Here is a 25,014-nt window from a genome sequence, read left to right on the forward strand (position 1 = left end):
GTTCAATTGATGATTAAAATGTGAACATTTTGAGTTTTTTCTTCATAAACTAGATTCTGCAGAGTTTCAGGGCAGCGGCAGGTATCAGGAGGGTCAGGGGGATGCCTTTTCCCAACAACTTTCCCTTTTAGCTTCTGAGAAGTTGTGATTAATTCATGATTTTCTTGATTAATCAATTAGATATTTGTACTTTAATGTGGAGTACAAAGTTGCTAAACGCTCAACATGCAGTCTATTTTGATCCAATGAGTGCAAATTAACTCGTTCCTTTATGAAAAAATAAAAAATAGTCACATTTATGATGTAGGAATGTGAGGTAACTAAACAAAAAAGCTCAAAATTATAACATAATATTGGATTACCTGTTATTCAATAGCCACACTGATTATTCAATTGGCTTTTTAACATTAAAAAAAACTTCAAAATCGACAATTTTCTTCTCACACCAGTTAATAAAACAAGTTTCTGCTACAAACATACAATATTACCATCTTATATATAAATATTTCACATCAGAATCATGCAGTTATGTTATGACCATGCAATATCAGAGAGGAGGGGTCAACACTAACACATGAAACAGTGCTGATATCTTTGTTTTTATTGTTCTTTTTCTACAAAAATGTGGTTTTCCTTAATGTCTGTCTGTCTGTGTGCAGTTTTATCCTCTTTAGGGTCTACTAGTGTTCTGGATAAAGCAGGAGTCACAGTCCAGCTCAGAAAAACAATCAAAACTACATTGTTAAACACTTTGGACTAATTTTTGCACTTTTTCTGAATGTTTTGGGGCAAAACTGAAAGAATTTATCCACATTTGACACAATAAAGTTTTCACAGTAGCACTGTGGGACGAAGAGAACCAGCTCCAACAGGTGCTCCTTTATCTTTGCATGAATTGTTTCCTCTTCAAAGACACGCAGGATCACCAGGAACTAATTGGCTTCCCTCATCGCATGCTTTAAAATGATCACATTTCTGGATTTTACAACATGTGTTAAGGTGAATTTAAATAACAGTTTCAAAGTTTGGACAGTAAAGACTTTAAAGAACCAGAGAAGCAACAACGCCTGCTCATTTCCAGGAAATGGATTTTGAGTTATTTCTACATATTTTGGGGTTTATGTTTGCTTAATTTCTTTTTCTTTGGAAAAATGCAAAACGAGAAAAAAAGGTTGTGTTTTATAGTCGGTAAAGTAGCTTGAATAGGATTTTTAATGGGCCAGAATGAGACTTGCAGCTTAAATATCATCAGGTTTGAGCTGTAACATAATTGTGTGTCCAACTGATGCGGTTTATGGTGCATTTTAATATATTTTAAATTAACGTTTGTTTATAAGACCTCATGAATGCGGCTTTTGGAATCCTTAAATCAACAGTTAATTATCAGAAAAAGGCTTTTTGAATGATAAACATCAGGTTAAATCACATTATCTTCATGTGTGATGATTTAAATGTTTCACTTTGTTATAGAAAACTTGACTTTAACTGAGCTTTTATGCTGACTTTGGCTACGCATGGTGATGAAATTGTCTTTTTCTTAACTTTTATTCATATATTTGAGTAAATATGTTTGGGGGAAATTAAGCAGATCAACATTTCCCTTTCAGAGTGGAAAAGTGCGCCATGGGAAGCTTTAAAAAAAAAAACGCTGTAAAAGTCAGATCGTGACGGTGCTGCGGGAAGCTCGGGCAGAGCTGCGTCTGGCTGCGCGCGCCGCGGAGCGGAACAGGACGCGCGGACGCCGTGTCGTGCCAGATCCCGCTCTGCAGCGCCGCTCCAACCATCCATCCATCCAGCCATCCTCCACTCCCCCTCCTGCCCAAACGTGCCCTGTGCGGGCCGGCCAATCAGCTGCGGCCCTGTGTGGGCAGGAAGTGACGTGCGCATTTTGGAGCCTCCGTAAGGTGCACGGTGTCACCGCAAATAATATCCACGCACACCAACATCTCCCGCTCTGCTAGTGGAGGCAGGTGGTTCGGCGCGCCGCCTCAGCCGCGGAGCAGACGATACAGAAGTTAATTCAAAGCCGAGTTAGCTCGTGACTTTTACGCACGAGCAAACGTGACCATTTCCCTTTTTCCAGACGGCCCCCCTCTTAAAGGCTTTCAGCATAGAGATTTTCCCAAAAGCTGGCGGCCGCAGCTCCCCCTGTTCGCCCAGCTTTACGCACTGAAGGACCCGCGGAGGAGAGAAGTAACAGGCTGCACCGGGACAAACTTTCCTTCCTGCTTTGAACTGTGACCGCTGCTGCTTTTTTTTCTTCCCCCTCTTCTCTCCTCCTTTTTTTTTGCGCGCCGCCTCTCACTTTATTTCTACGTGGGTGAGCAGTGCGTGAGTGCTCGTGGCGCCTCCCCGCTCCTCCACACATCCCGTTGGCCCCCCTCGTACCTCTGCAGGCTGCATCATGCGTTTCTCCCGCACCTCCTGGCTACTCCAGTGAGAGCGGGACACCGAGGCTTCCTCCCTCCTCTGCCTCGGTTTGGACTCCGGGACCCGCGCGTCATGCCGCGACACCTGAAGCGCAGCCCGGTTCCGCTGCGGGACCACATGGTTCCTTTGTAGCCGGATCTGCTCTCCTGTTATCTTGTGGGGGGAGAGGAGGGCATGCTGGCCCCGTCTCTGGAGAACATTTGCAAAGAGGAGAGGAAAGTAGAGAGAGTGGAGTGAGCAGCAGCGGGCAGCAGGAGGAGGAGAGATTATTTTAGAGATTGTAACTTAACTTGTAGATGTTCGATCAGGCCACGACTATGGGCGATGGGAGCCACCGCTGTGGACCCAACCCGCTGTGCCCGGACCGGATGGAGAGCAAGTGCCGCGCCGAGGTCGGGAGCCGGTCCCCGGTGCAGAGCTCCACCGACACCCCGGGGACCTCGGCGTCCACTCCGACATCCTCCAGCGAAGACGGCCACGACAAACTTTTGGGAGTAGATCCAGACTACTGCCGGAGGATATTAGTGAGGGGTGAGTGTGAAACAACGGCCAGCAAACTCCTGGCGAACCTGTGCGTAAAACTCACTCCCAAACTGTTAATATGCCTGTGAGCGTTTCGTTAGGGTTTTATTCCTGATCACAGACACACATTATGCCTTTTTATTTCTATCTGCCATCAGTATAATAACACAAGAGACGAGCATATAAATTTGGGGACAAAAACTCATCAATAAATCATTTAAATATACCATTAAACACGTTCCAAGGCTTTTAAAACATGAATTTATTGCTTTGGCCTGGTTTCAAAACCTTCCGGAGACACATTTTATTTTTTTTTACTTGCATTTATAAACCCAGTGACTAAAGTTACCATTAGTGTGAAAAGGGGCCTAAAAGCTACTTTGTGTAAAACTGTAGAAGACTTTAACTTCAACCCAAACTGGAAATAATAAATGTGTAAAGACCTCAGTATAACTACACGTTTATGTTAGTGAAATAAAAATGGGTTTGCTCATGATTGATGAGGACTTTGTGTGATGAGGCCGCTCCTTTGTTCCTGTGCCATTATGAAAAATTTATAAGTCAAATTAGTGACAGAAACAATGAAGTTTAAACACCGGCCCGTATTTCTGTTTATCTTCAGTCTGTATCTATTTCTCTCTCTTCACTATCTGTTTGCAAATATCTATTATTAGACCAGAAACAGAGAGAGGGAAGGAAAAAACCCCCAAAACCTTCACAAACTGTGTGCTTTTAACAACAAAAGGCCTCACAGAGAAACAAGAAAGCAGCTCTGTTTTAACGGGAACCCGCAAAAAAAAAAGCCGGTGTGTGAACAGCGAGTGTGTGTGTTTGGACGCTTTTGCCAGAGGTTGGTTCTTTTTATGAACGCTCACACCGGAGTTGCTTTAACGGTCCAAATGCATTAAAAGTGAAGCCTGAGAGCCCACGCCCTCCTGCGCCGAGGCCAACGTGCTCCCTGAGAATTATGGAGGAAAAAAAATACAACTGTAAATAAATAAATAAACAAACTGATGTCTGAAAAATACCTAAAATTGATCTTTTAACTCGATTAACATTGTTTTAAAATGTAAAACCGGAAACGGGATTATTTATTTGAAAATGTAGGAATTAATTGATATTTTATTTTATATTTTAAAATTGCAAATATGGAAATAACTGTGTACTTCAAAGGAGTGGTGTGTGTCAAATATAAAGCCGTAAATAAATGTGAACGTGCGTCAGGTTATAAATAACACGTGCGTAATAGTAAAAATAGTAAAAATGATGTGCGTAAAAATAGATTAGAAGAAATATTCTAACCCTTTAGAGTTTTTGCAATCTTGCTCTAATAAGAACAGATTAAAAAAAACAGAAAAATGGGAATTAATGAACAATCGTGGAGCATTTTCTTCTTCTCACTTTAGGAAATAAAAACGTAAACACGCTTTGAGTTTGGAATATTTTCGCACATTTAAAATGGGTCAAAAAAAGTAGTTTTCGTGCGGTGATGACTTTTTCACTGTGTTGCTGTGGACAGAATCAATATGCCGGCCTATCAGTTCCCTGTTAGGTGGGGATGCTGTGGATATTATAGCTGCTGGCGGGATTGTTTTTATCTTGTATTGAACCACTGAGCGCAGCGTCCCGTGCCAAACGGAGGCTGCACGTTCAGCCGCCACGGTGATTTCAGTCCGAACCAAACCTGGAAACTCTGGGAAAAAAAACCCAGGAGGTTTGTCTATTATTCAACAAATCCATCTGTATCTTAGCAGCTTCGGCCCCGTAATTGTGTTTTTGTGACGAGAAACTAACATGATTTCACGTTATCTGTGTGACATTTCCTTAAAAAAAATAATCCACGCGCGTCCTGGACGCGTTTAAACGGAGGAGTGTGTTTTTCCAGGAGGCCGCTTGCTGTAAAAACTGTCTGATCAGCAGAGTTAAACGTGCACAGAGCTGCGTTAGTATCTGGTTAATGGTGTCCATGAGAGGAGGAGCTGCAGGCCTGCAGGACTCATCCTTGGGCGTTTTTTTTTTTAGAAGGGGGGGGGGGGGGGGATACTGAATACAACGTGCTGATGGGTGAGTCCTCTCTCTCTCTCTCTCTCTTCTCTCTCTCTCCTCTCCTCTCTCTCTCTCTCTCTCTCTCCGTGTTTTGAAGCTGAGTCTGAGTGCAGCAGAGCGGCCGGGGTCACCGAGAGGTCAGCAGGTCTACATACAGCCTCTGGCTTCCTCTTCCTCCTCCTCCTCCTCCTCCTCCTCCTCCCGCGTGCAACTGTTTCCACAGTTTAAAGCTTGGCTTCTTCTCCCCCAGGAGAGAAATATGTAAAGGCACTCAGATCATGTGATGATTTCATGAAGCTTTAGCGGTCATGGTTCTGCTTGGCGACACTTTACGCAAACCCGCCGAGTCGTGCGTAAAGATGGAGACCGCGCAGTGACGCTCATGCATGGAGGCCAGCACTGAAGAATAATCCTCCTATATGTGATTTAAGTATCTGTTTCAGCTGGACAGTGTGCAGGTAGTATTATCAGCGCCTTGATGGTTGCATTAAATATTAAAAATTATTCGTACCATTTTTTTTTGGTAATTTGTACGCATCAATTTCCTTCCAACAGACACGCTGTATTTATCCAAAATTCAGTTTTCATCCAGATTACATGATTCCAGACAAACAAGTGGGACCAGTCGGCGCAAAAAACATGACTGTAAACAGTATTTTTCGCGCGTAATGTGTGCGTTTCGGTGAGCTGCGACGCGTCCGCCCACCTATAGAAACACTATGGCTCCCCAGTTCAATTGGTTTTGTTTCATATTTAATTCAGACCTCTTCATATTTATCGGATTGCATATTTTATGAGTATAAACCCCTGGACAAAGAGGAGCTCTTGTCTGGCCTTGTGCGGGCCAGTCCATGTCATAAATACGAACAAATATTCGTGGCCAGGTTGTAGCCAATGAAATCCAGGGACTGCGGGGCCCAGATTTTATAAACACGATAAAAAAAGAAGACGAAAAAAAAATTAGGACAGGATTTCAGTATTATGGCGTGCTTTTATATTTCTATTGAAACAATGTCCTGACGCATCTTCTCCCTAAAGCGAAGTAATGAAAACCTCATTACAGCTCCGATTACAACAAATACCCCCAATCTAAATAATACATTCAATATTTATAATTTAAGTACCCACATTTGATGTGATTATGCTGCCTTTTAAAGTTCAAATTTCACGGATTTATGTAAAAATAATGCCTTAAAACACCTAAAATAGTGAAATCAACATACAGCAAAGCACACTACCAAGAAGCTGCAGCTGTTTTAACTCTTCTAAAGGGAAACGGGGTTCATGGTTTGTTCCAGGAAAGCCACACACACACACACACACACACACACCACACACACACACACACACACACACACACACACACACACACACACACACACACACACACACACACACACACACACAGAGGTTGTTGTTGTGACCAGATAATGACGCACGGCTCTAATACTCGGAGTGGAAACAGTGATCAGACGCACAGTCGCGCGGGCCGGTTTTTAACAGATAGAGCGTGCAGGGATCCGGGCCGAGTCGAGTCGAGTCGAGGAGGCTTGAGAGGAAAGAATCCGGCGTGCAGGATTTAACCACTTCACTGTCGCACACAGACGTTCACATGCTGCCGCTCCCCGATTTGCCGAATTTAATTTGACGCCGAGTGTCATGCATGAAGGGAGCCAGACGGTTTTTTTTTTTGTTTTTTTTTCTCCACGCCGAGGCTCTCCCAGGCCTTTCGGATGCAGCGTGGAGCTGCTGACATTACGCAGGCGGCGCACGTCTTGTGTCACGCGGGGCCACGCCGCGACACTTTCTTCACGTTTCTGCGCGTAAAATACACAGTTAGCACCAAAACGCGCTGGAGAATGATGGCGTATTGGCCCAACGTCGCTGTTTGAAGAGGAGGGGGCGTCGCAGGCTGTTGTTTTGTGCGTAAATTACTACATGTCAAGTAGACACGGAGGGGGGAAATGGCCCAGTTATCCCGTCCTCTACTCATGTGTTAAAATAACCCATTCAGGTTCGCGCATACCATCTATTTTTTTTTCTTCTTCCTCTCAGGCCATTAGTCTATAGCGTTGCTCATACATATTCCATCAGTTTGGCACCTTATAGGCCTGCATGCAGCCACTCGAACAGGAATTCAGATATAAGAAAACATAAATGCTTTTCGATATTATATCTCAATCGATGCATGAAGCATCTTCCCTGAATGTTCTCTTTCATCTGGACAGACCCAAAGGCACCATTCCGGAGATCGTCCTGCCCAAAGGCCTGGACCTGGACCGGCCCAAGCGCACCGGACCTCCTTCACGGCGGAGCAGCTGTACCGGCTGGAGCTGGAGTTCAGCGGTGCCAGTACGTGGTGGGCCGAGAGCGCACGGAGCTGGCGAGGCAGCTCAACCTCTCCGAGACGCAGGTAGGAGCTGCAGAGACGCCCGCGGCAGGCCGCAGGTCCCCGGATTCACTTCATTCAAACAACAGTTTACCAAAACAGCTCAATCCAAAGACATCTAAATGTTTTTAAAAACATAAATCAGTTTTCTATAAGCAGTTTTGACTGAATCAATAGGTCTTGAGTCACGTGTGGCTCCTTGAAGCTTCCACAAAATCACAATTCAGATGGCTTTTTCTTATTTATTTGTTTATTAGATTAAACTTGCAGTTACAAGAAAACTAATGTCGCTTTAGATTAAATGATTTTCTCTGCTATTTTTCCTCCAAAAACATGTCAGCTGCAGGTGATGAATGTTGCGTTTAGCTCACCGCGACTGGGATCCAAACAAATAATTCAAGTTTCAGAGGAAATACAGACAGTTTGGGGTCAATAAGGGGAAAGATTTGATTACAAATAATGTGAAGGGCGGAGAAGAAAAAAACAACAGAAATGGCTGAGAAAGGTATAAACAGACAAAAGTCTTTAAAAAAAATATACTAAAGAGAAAGCTCTTGTGGCTTAATGGTAAAATAGATTAAACTAAGCCAATAATAAAGAAGCCAAAAAAAAAAATCGGTTTAAAACACAAATGTACTAAACTAAAACTTTTAAATCCACTTAATAAATGATCTATGATGGGAGAAACGCTGCTATAAAAGATTTAAAAAGTATAAATTCAACCTAAAGACGGAATAAAAACAGTTCTATATCTGTATGGAATTTGTCCTCATTTTGAATTTGAAACTTCAGATAATATTCATTAACAGGGTTAAAACCTGCCGAATCTCACAGATTTGTCCTAACAGTTTTATAAACGCGTTAATGAAGCCAACAGGTGTTTTCTATTAGCTAGCTAAACGACTTGACCTTAATTGGCGGCTCAGCCAATCAGAGGGGCGGATTTCCAGCGCCCCGCCCCCTTCCGTGTTCCCACACACGGGTTATTTAAGGGCGGGGCGCGGTGCACAGGCCGATGCGCGCTCGCTGGGGGTGATGGCGCTCGTTCAGGCCTCCTTTGAAAAATGCTGCGCGCGGGATCAATACGAGGAGCGAAGCGCGGGAAATGTTGAAAACAGAAAAAAAGACTGGCACGTGAGCGGAAACACGGCGAAGACTCATTCATGGACTCAAACCGCTTCATTCAGACATTCCTGATGCGTTCACGGACCCCCCCCCCCCCCCCCCCCCCCCCCCCCCCCCTCCTCCTCCTGTGCATTACAACACTATGGAGGGAGGGCGGGCCCTGAACGCGTCACAGCTTTTCTCTCTTTCTGTCTTCCGTTAATGTGGAATGAAATGTTTTATAAGATAAGAAACACTGAATGTTAAGGCCTAATTCACCAACATGAGCCGTGAAACGATCAGAAATGATAGAAATTATGACTGCAGGAGGTTTCCTGGATCACACTTTGCGCGCACTGGATTTATAATAACACGAATTCATGTGAAAACTGCTTTACGCCAACAGGTTCCAGTGTTCAATTATGGTTTTCATGAAAAAAAAACAAAAACTGTTTCTAAGTTTATATGAGCTAATTAACATGTCATTTAAATCATCAGGAAAAGCTAAGTTATCTATTGAGGATCATGTAAACAAACAAAGTCGTGAATAATAACCACGTTCGGGTTCTTAGAAAGGAGATAAACAGGGCGTTAACCCTGTTGCAGTTACAACTAACTAATGAACGCAACTAGGCTCATTCAGACGCTTGTGTAAAAATGTATGTCGCAGCTAAGAAACGAAAATACTTGATTTGATTACCAATTTAGACGATTTCCCCAAGATGTCCGCCCAACAATCACCCTGAGAAATGGATTTAACCTGGCTTGGTGGCACGTTTCACACAAAAAACATCTAACTGAGTGACACAGCAGCAATAATGTTCAGTACAACTGAGAAATGTGTACATAAAAGGTGTGGAATAATCCAAACACGCTCTGCAGGCCTTTTAGTGCTTTGCGTAAAACCATGTTTACGCATCATCGCTGCAGGAGAGGTGGCGTCATGGGGAGCGGAAAACACACAAGTCACAAGCAATATTCTCCCAGATTAGGGATGTCAGAAGGATTCAGGTAGTTTTGGCAGCAGACTTCACAACAAAACCCTCCATGTTAAGCGCAACATTAATAATAACAGTCAACATTAATAATGTTGAATTATGCGTAAAGTGTGTCATGTGTCCTCAGCTGTCTACCTAGATGTGCTAAGAAGGCCCATTGCAGGCCTTTCTGAAGTTTGCGGTGTAACGAAATAAAAAAAAAGAAAAAAAAAAGTCTTGCAGGTTGTGGAGTCAAGCAGCTGTATTGATGAACAGGCGGAGATCTGAGATCTCCACCTTGCAAGGAAACAAACACACCTGCGCCATGTGACCGGAATCTAGTGTGAGTTAATTGGAAATTAAGTTGTTTTTTGTGACATAATTTCGATCGAAAACCACTTTAAAGGGAACACAGTTACCAACAAATAGTTTAAAAATGCGTAAAATTCCAGCTCAACTGATCTCAACGATGGAACGAATTACAAACACTGACAGTGCAGTAATCAAAGTACTATTCCTAACTATTTCTGCATTTGTGAGTTTTTATTTCAATGTTGGCCGATTCCATTCACACCTTTATACTTTTAAAAACAATAAAAAGTGAAAGTAATGGATTACAGTGTTTCTAATGCAGTTTATTGACAGCCTTCTGTTCCCGAAAAGTTGGCCTATGGAATTATAATATCTTGTGTTTATATGCAAATTTCTTCCCCTTTTAGTTATATTTTACACCATGTTTTCTACTTTGATCACGTCTAACACCCTGAAGGATGAAAGTATGAAATACACTTCACGAGACACAGCAAAAACTTTCACCTTTTTTTTTTGCTTTTATCGGTTTCGAACCATAAAAATACAAGTTATTGTTTACAGATACATTTCTCTAACTGTATTTCGTATCTGTCCCGGTTTTCATATAATCTATACGCATTAAAAATTCTTAAAGGAACTGACTACATCCATAATTTGAATAAATCCCTTTTTAAATCTGCACGTTACTTTTGGCAAATAATATCCAGCTCATATCTACATGTATTATTGTGGTTTATGCCTTTATTTTCTTATTTTGAGAAATGTCATGTCAATGTACTTATGAAAATAATCAATTCTACCTTTTCCAGTAAAAAGCAACTTTTTCTTATATTTTGCAGTTTACCAGAGTACTGATCCATTTTACTAGATTGTACTGGATTACAAGTAAAAGTAATTTAGTTTTAACCTATTTACTGAGAAATGTGTTTGTTGATTTAAAAATTTCTGTTGTTTTCCAGTGAAAAGTGAACATAGTTTTAGAGGAATGTTTTGAATTTTCCCCCATTGCAACACGTTTACTTGTAACTGAGTACAGAGTAGCAGCTGAGTAACATTCCCAGTGAGTCTTCTCCACCTCTCTAAATGACCACCTGCATCTGGAGGCCTGGAGTAGAACACTTGTTGCAGCCAAAAAAAAAAAAAAAGAGAAAAAAAAAAGAAAAAAACCCAATGGAGCTTTACGCACCATCACTGCTGTCAGAAGAGGAAACCAAGTGTGAGGACAAAAAACGCACTCAGACGTGGAGGTGTGTGTGTGTGTGTGTGATGTGTGAGTGTGTGTGTGTGTGTGTGTGTGTGTGGCTGGGGAGCACAGAGCGGCCCACTGTGCCCCTCATTAGTGCTGACTCTCGGGGTGTTAATGGAGGGCCTCCGCTTCCTGCTGCTGCCGCAGAGGCGGCCGCTCCGGATTGGCTGAGAGCGGCCGCCTGAAGACGCGCCCGCGCGGCCTTCAGGAAGCGCGTGTCAAAAAAAAAAAAAAAAAAAAAAAAAAGTGAACCCCACTGCTGCGCAGAAACGTTAATGCCGCCTCCGCCATTGAAGCTGCTTTTTAAGGCTTTTAGTCGACATTAAAAAGGAGCAAGTCGCATGTTTTTAGCAAATGCGCCATTCAAGGCTAATCACGCACAATCACGCAGGGAAGAAAAGCGAGCTCTCAAAGTTTTAGGGACCATTTAAATGCGCAGTTTGAGTTGTTTTCTGGCTCTCAGGTGACTTTACAATGTTTGTTGAAGGTTTTTTTTTTCTTACAAGTGAAAATTAGACCACTGCGCTTAAAAGCGGCTCCATTAGGAGGCAATTTGACCACATATCCTTCCACCTGTCTCTCCTCATTTGTGCAATTCCGATAAATGCAGTCTTGTACAAGCTTCTCGGACATAAAAAAAAAGCATTTCCCCCATCACTTAGCTGTAATTGAAACTTGGAAAAAAAAGCTGAGGATTGTCTTTAAACTTACTAAAGAGCGGGAAGTTTTCATTGCGTGGAAGAAGCTTTGAGAAGTGGTTTCACTGTCAGACTTTTCGTTTGTTTTAGAAGTGAAAATGGTATTTTAACAGTTTAAATGTGAAATGATCAAATTTAAGCTTCACTAATGAGATATTCTTCTGTTTACCACCTCTTGTATCTCATACCACTCACTTTAATTTCACAAAATGTTCAAATTCACGACTTTTCTAAGTCACTTTGTTTCCCGAAGAAGCATTCATGAAAACAGTTGGTTTTGTTGTTTAGGTTGATATGAACACACACACCTTTTTTAAATATGTGAATGAAAGATGATGTCACTTGTACTTCATATCCTGCCTAACTAGTAACTTGGGATATTTGAGTGTTAAGTTTAACAAAGCATTGAGGATTTTGTTTCATGTAGCAAAAACAACTGACAGGCCTCATTTTTAGGAATGAAACTGAAATTATAAAAAAGGTCAAAATATATTAGTTTTTTTTGGTGGATCCAAAGTGAGTTGAGTTCTCAATAATAAAACCCGAGAATTTAAAGATGACGAATAGAAAAGTTCAATAGAATATCTAATCAGAAGTATTTAAATAGCTTCCCGATCACAGGGACTGGGCGGTGCGCATATAACAGAAATTACAAAAAAGGGAGGGAATAGTCCATTCTTAAAGCATTTACTGATTATATGGCACATTTTTAGGGTGTTTCTGCCACAGACTTTTTTTTATTTACATTTTTCCTTCCCGTTCAAAAACGTGTAAATGAGTCATTCTTTCTGCTCTACAGGTTGACTTTCATTCATGCGTAAAAATCAGTTAAAGCGGTTTCAACAGTTATGAGTCTTATTTTGAATAATTCTCACATAAAATGACTCGTATAGTGGAACCGTCTTTGGTGCTGTGCTCCGATTGGTCCGGAAGCGCGCGCGCGGACGCGTCCGGTCCGGTTCCCCTTCCTGTGTCACGGCACGCGGAGACACTTCCGCTCGCGGTAACGCGTTACCCTCGTTTTAACCCGCACGGAGCTCGAGCCGCATCCCGGCGGGTGGCTCCCGGATGCAGGAGGAACAACACATGCGCGCGTACACGCACACATAACGTGAAGTTGAAGGCGGATCAGTTCCATCCTCGCGCGCCTCTTCCTCTTCCTCCTCCTCCTCCTCCTCCGGAAGGATCTCTGGTTTTGCCTGTGGATTGATGGAAGGTGTCACGGATTATTGGGAAGTTTTCTGCGCGTGCATGTTGCAGAAACGCCTCCGGCTGGAAGTTTCATATCTCGCCATGTAAGTTCTGCTTTAACGACTCCTGGTCGGGTTTTCTCTGTTTTTTTTTTAATTTTACACACAGAAAACTTTGCTCCCTCTGTCCTCCGCTGCACGTCTCAGTTTCAATTTGCAGCTTTTCCAGAGTAAAACTATGGATTTTAATCGCCTGTGTTTTCCTTAAATGACCTAATCCCAGCAGGAGGGGCAGAAAGCCTGCACAATGTTGACAGATGTTTGGCATAGTTTTGTGGTTGATGCATAACAAGAGGGGATTTAGACTGGGAATGTCTGAGCTGGTGCAGCTTGTAAAGGACTTCTGCTTGCTTTATAGTAAATTAATCGAATTTATTGATATAGTGAAACAGGAAATAGAAGAGAGAATGTGGAAGACGTTTAAAGAAAACAGTGGAGAGGGAAAAACAGTGGATTAAAATACGTTTAGGAAAACAAACAACATGCAAACGTTAAAATGGGAAAAAAACAAGGTTAAAAACAGATTTAAAATGCTTGAAGTTTCAATATGACTTAAAAAAAAGAGGAAACATTTTAAAACATATGAATTACTCGACAAAATATTTTCCATTATTAAAAGTGCATAAATCTGAAAGAAAAATATAGAAATAAATGTAGTTTCATGGAAAAACAATAAGACAGCTTCAAAAAATAACAAAATAAGGCTGTAAGTGATGTCTATCATTCTTTATTGTGTTTCTGTCTGAGCGCTCAGCTGATTGAGTGAAGGCAGGAGACACGAAACAACCTGAGGACAAACCCAGAGTCGCCAAATAACCTCAAACTTCTGGATCTGGAGAAACCTCCAAGTTAAAGACTACGATCATTTTCTCTGCTGGTGTGAGTCGGTTTCAGACCGTCCCAGACTCAGCCACACCTCAGATGTACGCTCAGGGAGAACATGCAAACACACTTCTGCTCTGAGCGTAGAGGAACTGGCAGCGCCGCTCATCAGGTGTGAGTCGGACTTCTTTCAGAGCTTCTTTGTCACGTCCCTCCTCCTCTTTGTTCTCCCAGATGAACTGTTTGTGAAGCTCTGAATCGCTTCTTCTTCTTCTTCTTCTTCTTCTTGTGTTTTTAACCTCTGGCCCGTCGGGCGGACTCGGTCGGAGCCGTGGAGCCGGCATTGTCCTCACTCGCACCTCGCTGCTGTAAAGCTTCTTTGAATGTCTGGAAAAAGTGTTTTATGAGGAAAACGAGGAGCCAGAGGGGAGAAAGACAGGCTCTGCTCATATAAACAGCCACTCAGTAACGTCTAAAGATCAAATTCACTCAGAAATGACTTGAACAAACAACATAAAATTAATTTACAGCGACTTTTTTAATCAAATTAGAAGATAGTACATTGTATGTCGTCTCATCCGTACCTGTAATTCACTTTTAATAAAAATAGTTCCCTACCTTTCACTCATTCCCAATGTTTTTTCATTGAAGGGAAAGCAGGTGATGCTGGGAAAAGGCATCCCCCTGACCCCCCTGACCCCTCTGACTCCCCCTCCCTCTCTGGCACCCCCAATAGGAGGCCTTCTGATGTAAAAGTAGCATTACAGTGAGAACAAATGCAGAGAAAACTGTAATTATCTGCTTTTTCACACTGAAACACTTGTTAAATCCTGAACAAGAGGGTCGTCTGAACAGTGACGGTTACAGATTTAGACTTAAAAAAAAAAATCTGTTTCATAAATGTGAATATTTTCTCAATGATAAATCAAAAACATGTAAATTGAGATGAAATATACAGATTTTTGACACTTTTGGACAAACTTTAAAGAGCAAACACTCTCATAACCTGAAAATTTAAAGGAATACATCGATTCTGGTGTGTGAGTGGCCTCCACCCTGTGTGTGTGTGTGTGTGTGTGTGCGTCTGCGTACAGTGAATGTGCCTTGTGTGTATTGTTCTCCATGACGGCCCAGACAGACGGTGTCTGGCCACTCGTCTGGAGCTCAGAGGCGCCGGGCCGGCCAGATGTGGCGGCGGGCCGGACGCACACAGCGCGCTCTGTCCACACACCCGGGACGGAGGAGGAGATAGGAAGACACACAAAACACACACACATACTGACGGTCATTGTGCTTTCAGTTCGAATCTTTGGCCTCGGCGTCGTATCGCCGTCCTGAACGTGGCGGCGGCGGCGTTCAGGAGGAAACCTGATTAGATAATCAGCTGATTAGATAATCAGGAGAACACAAAAGCAATTAAGGCTCCGCTGCCTTTGTCTCGGATTGAATTGACCGGCCTCATCAGTCTCTGGCAGGGAGGGGACACACACACACACACACACACACACCACACACACACACACACACACACACACACAGCCGGGAGAGTGTGATTTCTCAAAACATATGGAACCCTTCAGCTGCCGTACAAATAGAAAATCAGCAGAACTGGAGACAAGAGGGTTTACCTCACACACACACACACACACACACACACACACACACACACACACACACACACACACACACACACACACACACATGAAGTGTGACCTCAGCCGGCCACAGCAGTCGTTGTCGCCATGCAGAGTTTGTTTGGTTTGTAGACAAAGGATCACAAAAGGTCAAAATAAAACTTTGTGAGAAAATTAAATAAAATTAAAAAAAAAAGCACATTTTTCAAACAAAAACACCAATTCACATAAAGGTCGTTGAAACTTCATCGTTTATTAGCAATTTAAGGAGTTTCCCTCTAAAATGAATGAAGTATTCTCCATTCTAACTGATTAAGATCATATCAACATATCAGCCTCAGACAGTAAAAACATAAAAACACACTGAAATGTTTGAAATCCTGGAGTTTCAGTTACAGCTAATTACTCAAAATGAGTTTAAATGGGTTTCTTTGACAGTCTCCACATGAAAACCTTCATTAAATGAAAGAAAACCACCTTTAAATTCCTCCAAATGTCCTTATTATTGGTGTATTTCTAATGTAAAATAAAAAGCTGTTGGATAATTGCATTGCTATAACATTTATTCTGAACTACTTAATAGTTTTCTACCATTTTAAGTCAATTAAACTCGGATCTTTTCTTTAATATACAGGAAGTAATTTGAATATGAGGACAAAGACCACCGTAATTTATATTTTATACCTAAAAAAGTAAGATTAGAGCATGAAAGGAGGGATTCCAACACAAATGTGGAATAAAAGCTCTGAGCTGAGAAAAGTTCATAAAATATGAGAATAAAGAAGCGTCTTTAAAGTGTATCGAACCGCAGAGTAAAACAATTAAATATGCTTAAAACAACGGCTCATTCATTGTTTATATTTCAGGTTTAGTTTTGAAGTTTTCCTCCGTTTTCAGAGGAAAAAATATTTATTATTTTTTTAAGTTTTAGCATAAAATCATCAAAACTTTAAAAGACGAACAAGTTGAGATTAAGCATAGATCTAAACTAAATATAAAATTAAAAAGTTCATCAAATTGCTGCAGTTTTCCTTCCTCAGTATAGAATTTAAAAATGTAATGAATGAATGAATGAATAAATAAAACCTGAGGAGTAAAAGGAGACCAGGCAGTTGAATTATCTGTCTTTCATGCAAATATATCATATGAATATAATTGTGTTTTTGCAGTAAAAAGCAGGAAAAAGCTGCATGACGGCTGCTGTAGGACCTGAATTATTTAATAATAAGACTATTTCCTTCTGTTTCTGGAGTTCTTTTGACATTTTGAGTGAATTAAAGTGAGAAACGATCTCGTTCAGAGACATTTGAAGCTCTAAACTGGACGTTGCGCAGCGTTCTGGTCATCCCTGAGCATGACCCTTGACCCCCATCATCTCATCTGAGCATGTAAGATATGATGGATAAACGCAGATAAGTCAAAAATATTCTTTCTTTCTGGTGTTTTTTTCCCAACAGATTTAGTCATAAATGTGGAGAAGATGCTGTTGAAATGTTTGGTTTTAGTGGAGAGACAGAAGAAGAGCGTTCCCCTCGCGGTTACATAATGGAACCTGTGTGCAGAGTCATAAAATATCAGAATATAGCAGCGGAACGCTTTAATGCGTCTGGCTTCCTGCATGAAAAATGGCTGCTTAGAAAAAAAAAACCTGAAGAGAGAGAAGGAAAAAAAAAGCGGTGTCTTTCTGGGTTTAGTCAGAGGTTTTTTTTGGGGGGGGGGACGGCGAGGCGGCGGCGTGACGCAGAACACGACCCGGGCCTGCCGCTGCTGAGCATGATGGGAAAATTTGGAGTGACTGCGGGGTGACATGCAGGAAAAGTCATGGACGGCGTCCAGACCCCTGCTGACCGCCCGGCTTTCACATTACGGTGGGCGGAGGAGGTGGAGGACGGAGGCGGGGAGGGAGGGAGGGTGGCAATGGAGAGGGGGAGAGGGGGGGGGGAGGGGGAGGGGGGGGGGGGGAGGGGGGGGGGGACCTCATAAAAGTCCCAAGTGCTTTTGCACTAAGGAGGATTAAGCGGCCATATCTACCAGCGATTCTATAAGACGGGGTTAACCCCCGGCTGAACCTGCTTCGAGGTTTAGAGGTCAGGTTGAGATGTGACCGTGATGAGGAGGAGGAGGATGAGGATGAGGATGAGGATGATGATAGGGGGGTGAGAAGATGACGGTGGGCGAGCGGAGGAGCCGCCCCCAGTCGGCGGCTGGCAGACCGGGAGGACAGACGGGAGGCAGCGAAGTGACGAAGCAGCCGGTTAAATAACCCTCAAAAACTGACCCAGTGGTCCCGTTTCCGGCCCGCCGCCCCCGTTAGTGGACGGACCGATCGATTATTATAGGCGCTAAGTCAGTTTTAGAGGTGGAATCAAGTCGGAGTCGAATGTTTTGAGCCCGTTTGGCTCCGTGTGAATATTCAGAGGGCGAATATTCTCGGCCGAAAACGGCAATTTGTGACATTCTGAGGAGCCGCTGCTCCTCCCAGACTTATGACCAGAGGATGAGGCGGAGTGGGTGTGTGTGTGTGTGTGTGTGTGTGTGTGAGAAGTGTGTGTGAAGCTCGGTGTAACCGGAGCAGTGAGCTGAATCCATCCAGACAGGACTGTACTCCACATTAATGGAAGATGTGTGTATTATCTTAAGGACCGCCCCTCTTTAATCCCCCCTCCCCTCCTGTAGTGTGTGACGGCTCCGTGCGAGGACCGAGGAACTGTTCACACACACACACACACAACACACACACACCACACACACACTCTCACACACACACACACAACACACCACACACACACACACACACACACACATGCACTAGTTACTCATCCATCATTACTTTAGCACGTTCCCCCCTCTCTCTCTCACACACACACACACACACGCACACGGCCGTTAAATGACATATATTTGAGAATCCGGCGGTCCATCACATACAGTTCGGTGGCGCCCGCGGCGCCTGGTACAATCCCAGCCGAAAAGTGTTTTCATTGTGTGTGTGTGTGTGTGTGTGTGTGGGTCACATGCCTGGGATCAGGGGCGTCTGACCAGGGTCACGGTGGGAGCGCCGCGCCGCCGGAGGGGGTCATGGAAAGTGTGAAAGAGTCACCAGGTGTCCTTCTTAAAGACTTTAGCGTCACAATCCTCCATTTCACTTTGCATTATGGGTATTACACAGCCAGCGCAGAGCGAGCCAGTGTGTGTGTGTGTGTGTGTGTGTTGTGTGTGTTTTATGATGTTTAAGTTAATGCTTTTCAGTTAAAGCTGCTCAGCTCTGAAGTGTTTCAGAGTCAAACATGGTTGAAAACCATCAATGAGGACGGATGTTTTTTTTCAGAAATAGTGAAATATAAACAAATATTAAATGACGAATATGAATTCTCTGCCGCCGCCGCCGCCGGACTCCATCTTGACTGGGAGTCACACAGGGACGCGGCGCGGCTTAGGTGATCTATTGAACACACACACATATGGATGCCCGGTTGATCTCGCAGGGTCTTGATCTGGCTTAACCTTTCTACCTCTAGCCCAGTTCGCCCGCTCACAGCTGCCTGGATTCCGCCGCGCCGGCCTCCGATTGGCCGCCAGACGCCGTTACCCGGCCTCATCATCTGGCCCTGACCTTCGTCCACCCCCGGTCCTGATACCCGGCCGTTTTTTTTTTATCGTCTCTCATCCCTTCCCAGCTCTTCTGATAATCTTTACCAGAACAAAGACATTAAATAATCACGTCTGAACAGTTAGCATTAAAAACAATGAGCTTTATTTTGGGGAGCCGTAGGAACCTCTAGACTCTGCTCTGAGTGCAGAGTAAGGTTTAGATGGACGGACCGTAGCAGCGAGTTCCCTCGTTTAAAGAATCATTTCCTGAAGTGGGGTTTTCGTCTGGAACGGTGTCGGGTTTAGACTTGTAGGTCCGGGCTTTTATTTTGGCGGCGTCTCCTCGGTGGCGTCTCGGGCCGGGCCTCCTCGCCCGGCGGCGCCCGGGGGCACCGGGGCCGGCGCAGAGGGTGAGCAAGGGGCAAATGCCTGGTCAGCCCCGATCCGAGTCTCCCGCGGTAATCTCTGCCCCGGCTCTGAACCCTGGATCCCATTAAAAGGATTTACATCCAATAGTGTAAGAGTACCCAGAGCAGCTTTGCTTTCTTCTCCTCTCATCATTTCCCCCCTCTAATAAAATCCCTGTAAAACACCAGCATGGGGTTTTTTTTTACCTCCTCCCCTCCTCTGTTTTTTTTTTTTGTCTTTTTTGATTCCTCCCTTCCCGGGGAACGAGAGCGGGCCCCGCCCACAGCGCCGGGGTGGAGCCGGGGGATTGGTCGGGAGTTTTTCATCTGCGGCGAAAAGCCTTTTATGGGATGTCGGACGCTTGGCGGGCGTTTAGCGCATGAGCTAACGAGGGGGAGATCCACGCCGTGGCGGGTGGCGGGGGGAGGGGTTCCTGCTGCCCCCTCCCTCCCCTCTCCCCCCGTATCAGCCGTCTTATCTCCATCCCCTCTCTCCGCCGCTCGCCGTCTCTGCAGTGAGACCCTGCTGGCGTCAGTTTTTCTCCCTCTGAGCCCTGTTGGATCCTCCCAGATCTCATTATGTTGCGCCGAGGTCGGTCGCCGGGGAGCCGTGCTCCTGCCTCCGCCCCCCCCCCGCGGCGCCGCCACACCCGGGTTCAGATCGCCTCCGCGTCGGACCTGGAGTCAGGGACACACCCGGTCGAGGGCCGCCATCGTCTGAGAGCATGGCCAGAGGTCAAAGGTCGCGTGTTGGACAGACGTCTTGGGTGTTTTTGATTTAAAAGCCACAAATCTTTCAAAGAAAATGAAAGGAGAAACAGGGAGCAGACCAAATTACTGTTTATACTTGAGATTAGTTTTCTAAAGTTTAAAATTTATCATAGAATAAGGTCATAATAATAGATAGCCGCTGTAATATAGTAACTTTACTGTCCTCAGCATTTCTAAACATTTCATTTAAAAGTCACATTTTGTGTCCTTATATTAATAATAATAATAATATTCTTAATAGTACTGAAAATAATAAGTTCGTTTCAAAAACCCGCAGCAGTGCTTTATAATTAAACCTTTCAATTTATTTTCTGGCTTCCTGGGTTTGTCTTTCATAACAAATTAATAGCATATTATCTTTTTTACATTTTTATTTTCAGATTTTTTTTAACTAAGCATCTTATTATATTTTAACCCTCTCACACTGTGGATGCTGATATTGATGTTTTTATAATTAACGCATCTGTATAGTATTACTATCACTTATTTCCAATTTTATTGATGACTCTGTAAAGATGACTCAATTCAAGACAACTCATCTTTCTGAAATGATGAAAACCAAGCAGAAAAGTGAAGAATAGCAGAAAATATATATAATATTTCCACTTTGCAGGATCTGGTTGGACTCTCTGACAGCCTGACCTTTGACCTGCAGGCTAAATGTTTGCCTTTCACAGTTAGCTATCCAGTTTTTCTTTGTGCAAACATTCTTTTTTTTTTTTTTTTAAAGTCCAGTCATAGAAAAGACGGTAAACAAGTCGCAGGAAGCATTTGTCTTTGTGTTGCTTCTTTGCAGTTGAATTTCTTTCTTTTCTTTCTCCTCCTGTGCCGCGTTTCCGCAACAAATTCCCTATTCGCCGCCGACCCTGAAACATTTTCCCTGCATTTTTCTGTTGTCCGTTGCTGTTATTAGGTGACGGACAATAAAGAGCTTGCAGTCAGAGACAGAGAGAGAGAGAGAGAGAATGCCAAAATGCCGCAGGTCACCAGCAGCAAATTAAACACAAGTGAAGTTGGGTGACAGTTTGACCTTCAGTGTTTTTTTTTTTTTTTTTTCGTCTTTTCTAAAAGTTTTCCACCAGCAGCTTCAGCACCACAAAGTGTTTCAGCTTTATGGTGGACTTTCGCCCGTTGTGGCATAACTCTTACTGCTGTGTTTTGATCGAGATGAGTGGATTTATTTATCACTGCAGAAGCCTTAAGGTCCGTGGTGACTGATTTAAATGTGCACAAAGCTCTGGAGTTGCTAATTTACAGTAACGCTGGTTGTCTTGGAGGAAAAAAACACCGCTTTAGGAGCCGTTTTGCTTGAGAGGCGGTTTTATTGTGGAGATTCTGTGGTTCACTGCAGCAAAATCAAAATAATCCCAAGTTTTTTGGAATTTATTTGGAGTGAAAATGTCTAATTTTGCTTGATTTAGGATAAATTCATGTAAATTATATTTAACAAGATAAAAAGACTTGATTTAGGAGAAGTTCCCTGAAATTGATTATTTTCACTTGTTCTATTGGCAGAATTTTCTTTTTCTTAGATTAAGATACTTCTACTCTGAAATAAGTAAAAATTCTGCCAATAGAACAAGTAAAAATTGTCTTGATTAAAGAGAACTTCTCTTAAATCAAGTGTTTTTATTTTGCTGAAATATAATATTTAAGTAAATTTATCAAGTAAAATGATACATTTTCACTCAAAGCAAGTTTTAAAAACTTGGTACAACTTTAAATTTTTGCAGTGAGAATGTTCAAGAAGTGAAAGTGAGAGTGAGATTTTAATTGAATCCTGTTCCCTGCAGGTCACATGACGCTCTCTTTAGTTCCTGCTGTGCACTGTGAGACCGTCACACATCCAGCTCAGTCTAAAAGTCTCTTTTTAATGTTCCTCTTGTTCTGGAGGCTGGCTTCGCATTTCTGCTGTTCCAGGAGTTTCCCTCTAAGTTGTTGGCTGCCAATCCCCACTTATCAGGGATTAGGAGGCTGGGTTTCTCTGAAAATTGGAAAGTGTTTGTGTGTAAATAACTTTTAGTGTGAGAATAGGTTACTGAGCACTGTACGAAAACGTCGCTTGACGATGCCCTGTAAACGGGTCTGTCGTCTGCAAAGAGCACGATCATTACAATTGAAACTTTTCACTTATGACAAAGGATTTGGATGCAATTTTTAAATTTCATGACTGAGATTAAAAACTGGTTGAATGTTTAGCGCTGGCCCCGCCTCCTCTGCACACGGCGCCGTCCGATCCGGCCAATCGGAGCGCGGCGCCGTATCTCGGTCGATGCATTTTTCATGTGCGCGATTCCTCTCCGTGCCGCGATCTCCCGTGACCCCGTGCCCTCCAATCAGCCAGCAACGCTTCCACACGCCATACATTAAAGCACGCTGCGCTGCATCAATTAAACATGGCCGACGAGGACAGGCAGAGTTCAGCGAGCTTCTCCTCGACCTGCTGCCGGTGGCGCGATGTGACAGCTCCAGTGGCGGAGGAACGCCTTCGCTCGCTGTCAGAGAAAACCTTTAACTGCTACGTCTTCGGAGCGAGTCGTGGAAACTGAACCAACTTTAGCGGCCTGGAGAGCGGTTTGCGGCGCCGTCCGAGTCCAACGGGAGTGTTCCCCGATCTGCCGAGCGGAGCTTTAATCTGCTTCCAGAGGAGTACGGCAACCGCACGGACTCGCCAAGGAGTGGCGTGCTCCATGCATGGTAACATGTGAAGAGCAGCGTTCGAACCTCGAAGCTCAGCAGTAGCAACCGTGTTAAAAAAACATGAACAAGCTTAACGTTTTGTGTTTGTTTAGCCTTGAAACTGAAACCCAGGTTGCATAATCTGGCCCCTTCGTCAGGAAAGTAGAGAGTGTTGCAACCTAATTTCTGCCACTCTGGTTTCAGTGAATTACATTTAGTTAAAAATAATGACGATGCGTCTTGTTTTGGTTTTTTGATTTAGAAAATTAGAGATTTTTAGAAGCTTCTGTCATACTTCCAGTGAGAGTTGACAACTGGGTGTAAACAGTTTCTAATTGGGCATCAAGCAGAACAGTTGATCCATTGATCGATTGATATAAACCAGACCCAGTGGGTGCAAGCAGTTTACTGAACCCCGGGCTCCTACCATGTGGAACCGGCTTCACTGCTTCACTTCTCTCCTTTCTTTCGTGGAATGTTTCATTGTACGTTTCATTAACCATTGTTTCTCTTGCGGTCTATGTACTCTGTTTATACATGAAATGTATCTGTCTGTCCGATTTCTTTCTCTCCGTCCCCTGACCCCAACCAGAATGGCAGAAAGCCGCCACCTCTGAGCCTGGTTCTGCAGGTTTCTTCCTGTTAAAAGGGAGTTTTTCCTTTCCACAGTCACTTCTTGCTCATGTGGATCTGTTGGGTTTGCTCTGTAAAATTGCCTGGAGATGACTATGTTGTAACAGGCACTTTACAAATAAAGCTGAATTAGTAGCAGAACTTGGCCAGACGTTACATAAAATAGTATAAATTCCAGTATTTCCAGTCAACATCGTTGATGTAACTGTAACTAAAGCTGTGAATGTGTCAGCTTTCATTCGTTCACTCCATCTCTGACTCGTCCTCAGAGGCTTCAACAAGAGATTTGAAGAAAGTACGGATGTTTGTCTTCAAATGCCAAGAGTAAATGTGAGGGAAAGTCCTAAGGCTCTAATTTTGTAGACTGCGCCTGGTCTATGCGCGGTCTAGGCGGGCTGTCAGCGGCTAAACTTTAACGTAGAGATGCCTTAAAAACCCCACGAAGTATTGAAAGAGTGAAGTTTAAACCTTCCTCTCTGCTCAGTCTCGTTGACACGTGGTCTTTCTGTCTCCGCAGGTCAAAGTTTGGTTCCAGAACCGCCGTACCAAGCAGAAGAAGGACACCACCAAGGACTCGGACAAGCGCTCGTCCTCCACGTCCGAGTCTCTGGCCACGTGCAACATCCTGCGCCTGCTGAGCAGGGCCGCCTGCTGTCGGGCCCCGCCCCGCCCCCAACCCCCTGCTGGGCCCGCCGGGCCACCCGGCCAACGGCTCCCTGCTGAGCAGCCCCGGCGGCGGCTCGTCCACCTCGCCGGGGATCGGCGGCGGCACGCCGCCCAGCTCCCTGCCGGGCGGGACGTTCGGACTGTCGCTGCCGTCGCTGGGCGGCGCCCCGCCCTCGCCGCGCCTGGGCGTGCCGCCGCCGCACTCCCTCTGCTTCTCCATGCCGCTGCTGGGCGGCGCCCACCACGAACTGACGTCGGCCTACGGCTGCGGCTCCTCGGCCTTCGAGCCGTACATGCGCCTGGACAGGAAGGAGGCGGACCTGGGCGGCAAGAAGACGGTTTCCTAAACGTCGGACCGACCGGACTCGTCCTCACGGGAGCCGCCGCCGCTGCACTGTCGCGTTGGGCGACACAAAATGGTGGAAAAAAGACTTGATGTGGCAGAAAGTGACAACTTCACTCTCCACATAAAAAAGAAACAAAAACAAAAACTTGTGAATTTTCGGAGAAATGCTGTGTGTGTGTGTCGCGTCGATCCTGACAGACATGTTTTCACCGCCACTCTCTTCGCGTGGTTTTAAGTGACTCTTCACTCTTTGTCCTGTGAGTTTTGTGTGTGCGTGAGTGTGCGTGTGTGATCTTTTCTCTCTAAACAGGCCTTCATTTACGGTTCAGGAAAAAAAAAATACTTGACATGGAAGCTTCAGATGAATCTGAATGAGTCTCTCAGAAACAGCAGTATGTACACATTTCTATTCCTGTTCAAGTGGCCATGTTTGATTTTAGTTGATGTGCTATCACAGTAGGAAGAAACACTGGAGAAAAAGAAAAAAAAAA

The 25,014-nt window shown here is 44.0% G+C and overlaps 1 protein-coding gene across 1 annotated transcript; it reads left to right on the plus strand.

The window, feature by feature from the left end:
* The first annotated feature begins 2,594 nt into the window (after positions 1 to 2,594).
* Positions 2,595 to 24,524, plus strand: vax2 (ventral anterior homeobox 2). Its single transcript, XM_030088497.1, is given in 7 exon segments — positions 2,595 to 2,965; positions 7,227 to 7,288; positions 7,291 to 7,338; positions 7,341 to 7,411; positions 24,029 to 24,143; positions 24,146 to 24,181; positions 24,184 to 24,524. Coding segments are annotated over 7 exon segments (912 nt in total). The 5' UTR covers positions 2,595 to 2,726.
* Positions 24,525 to 25,014: the final 490 nt, after the last annotated feature.

Source organism: Salarias fasciatus, chromosome 3 (genome assembly GCF_902148845.1).
Source record: "Salarias fasciatus chromosome 3, fSalaFa1.1, whole genome shotgun sequence".
In the NCBI taxonomy this organism is placed as follows: domain Eukaryota; kingdom Metazoa; phylum Chordata; class Actinopteri; order Blenniiformes; family Blenniidae; genus Salarias; species Salarias fasciatus.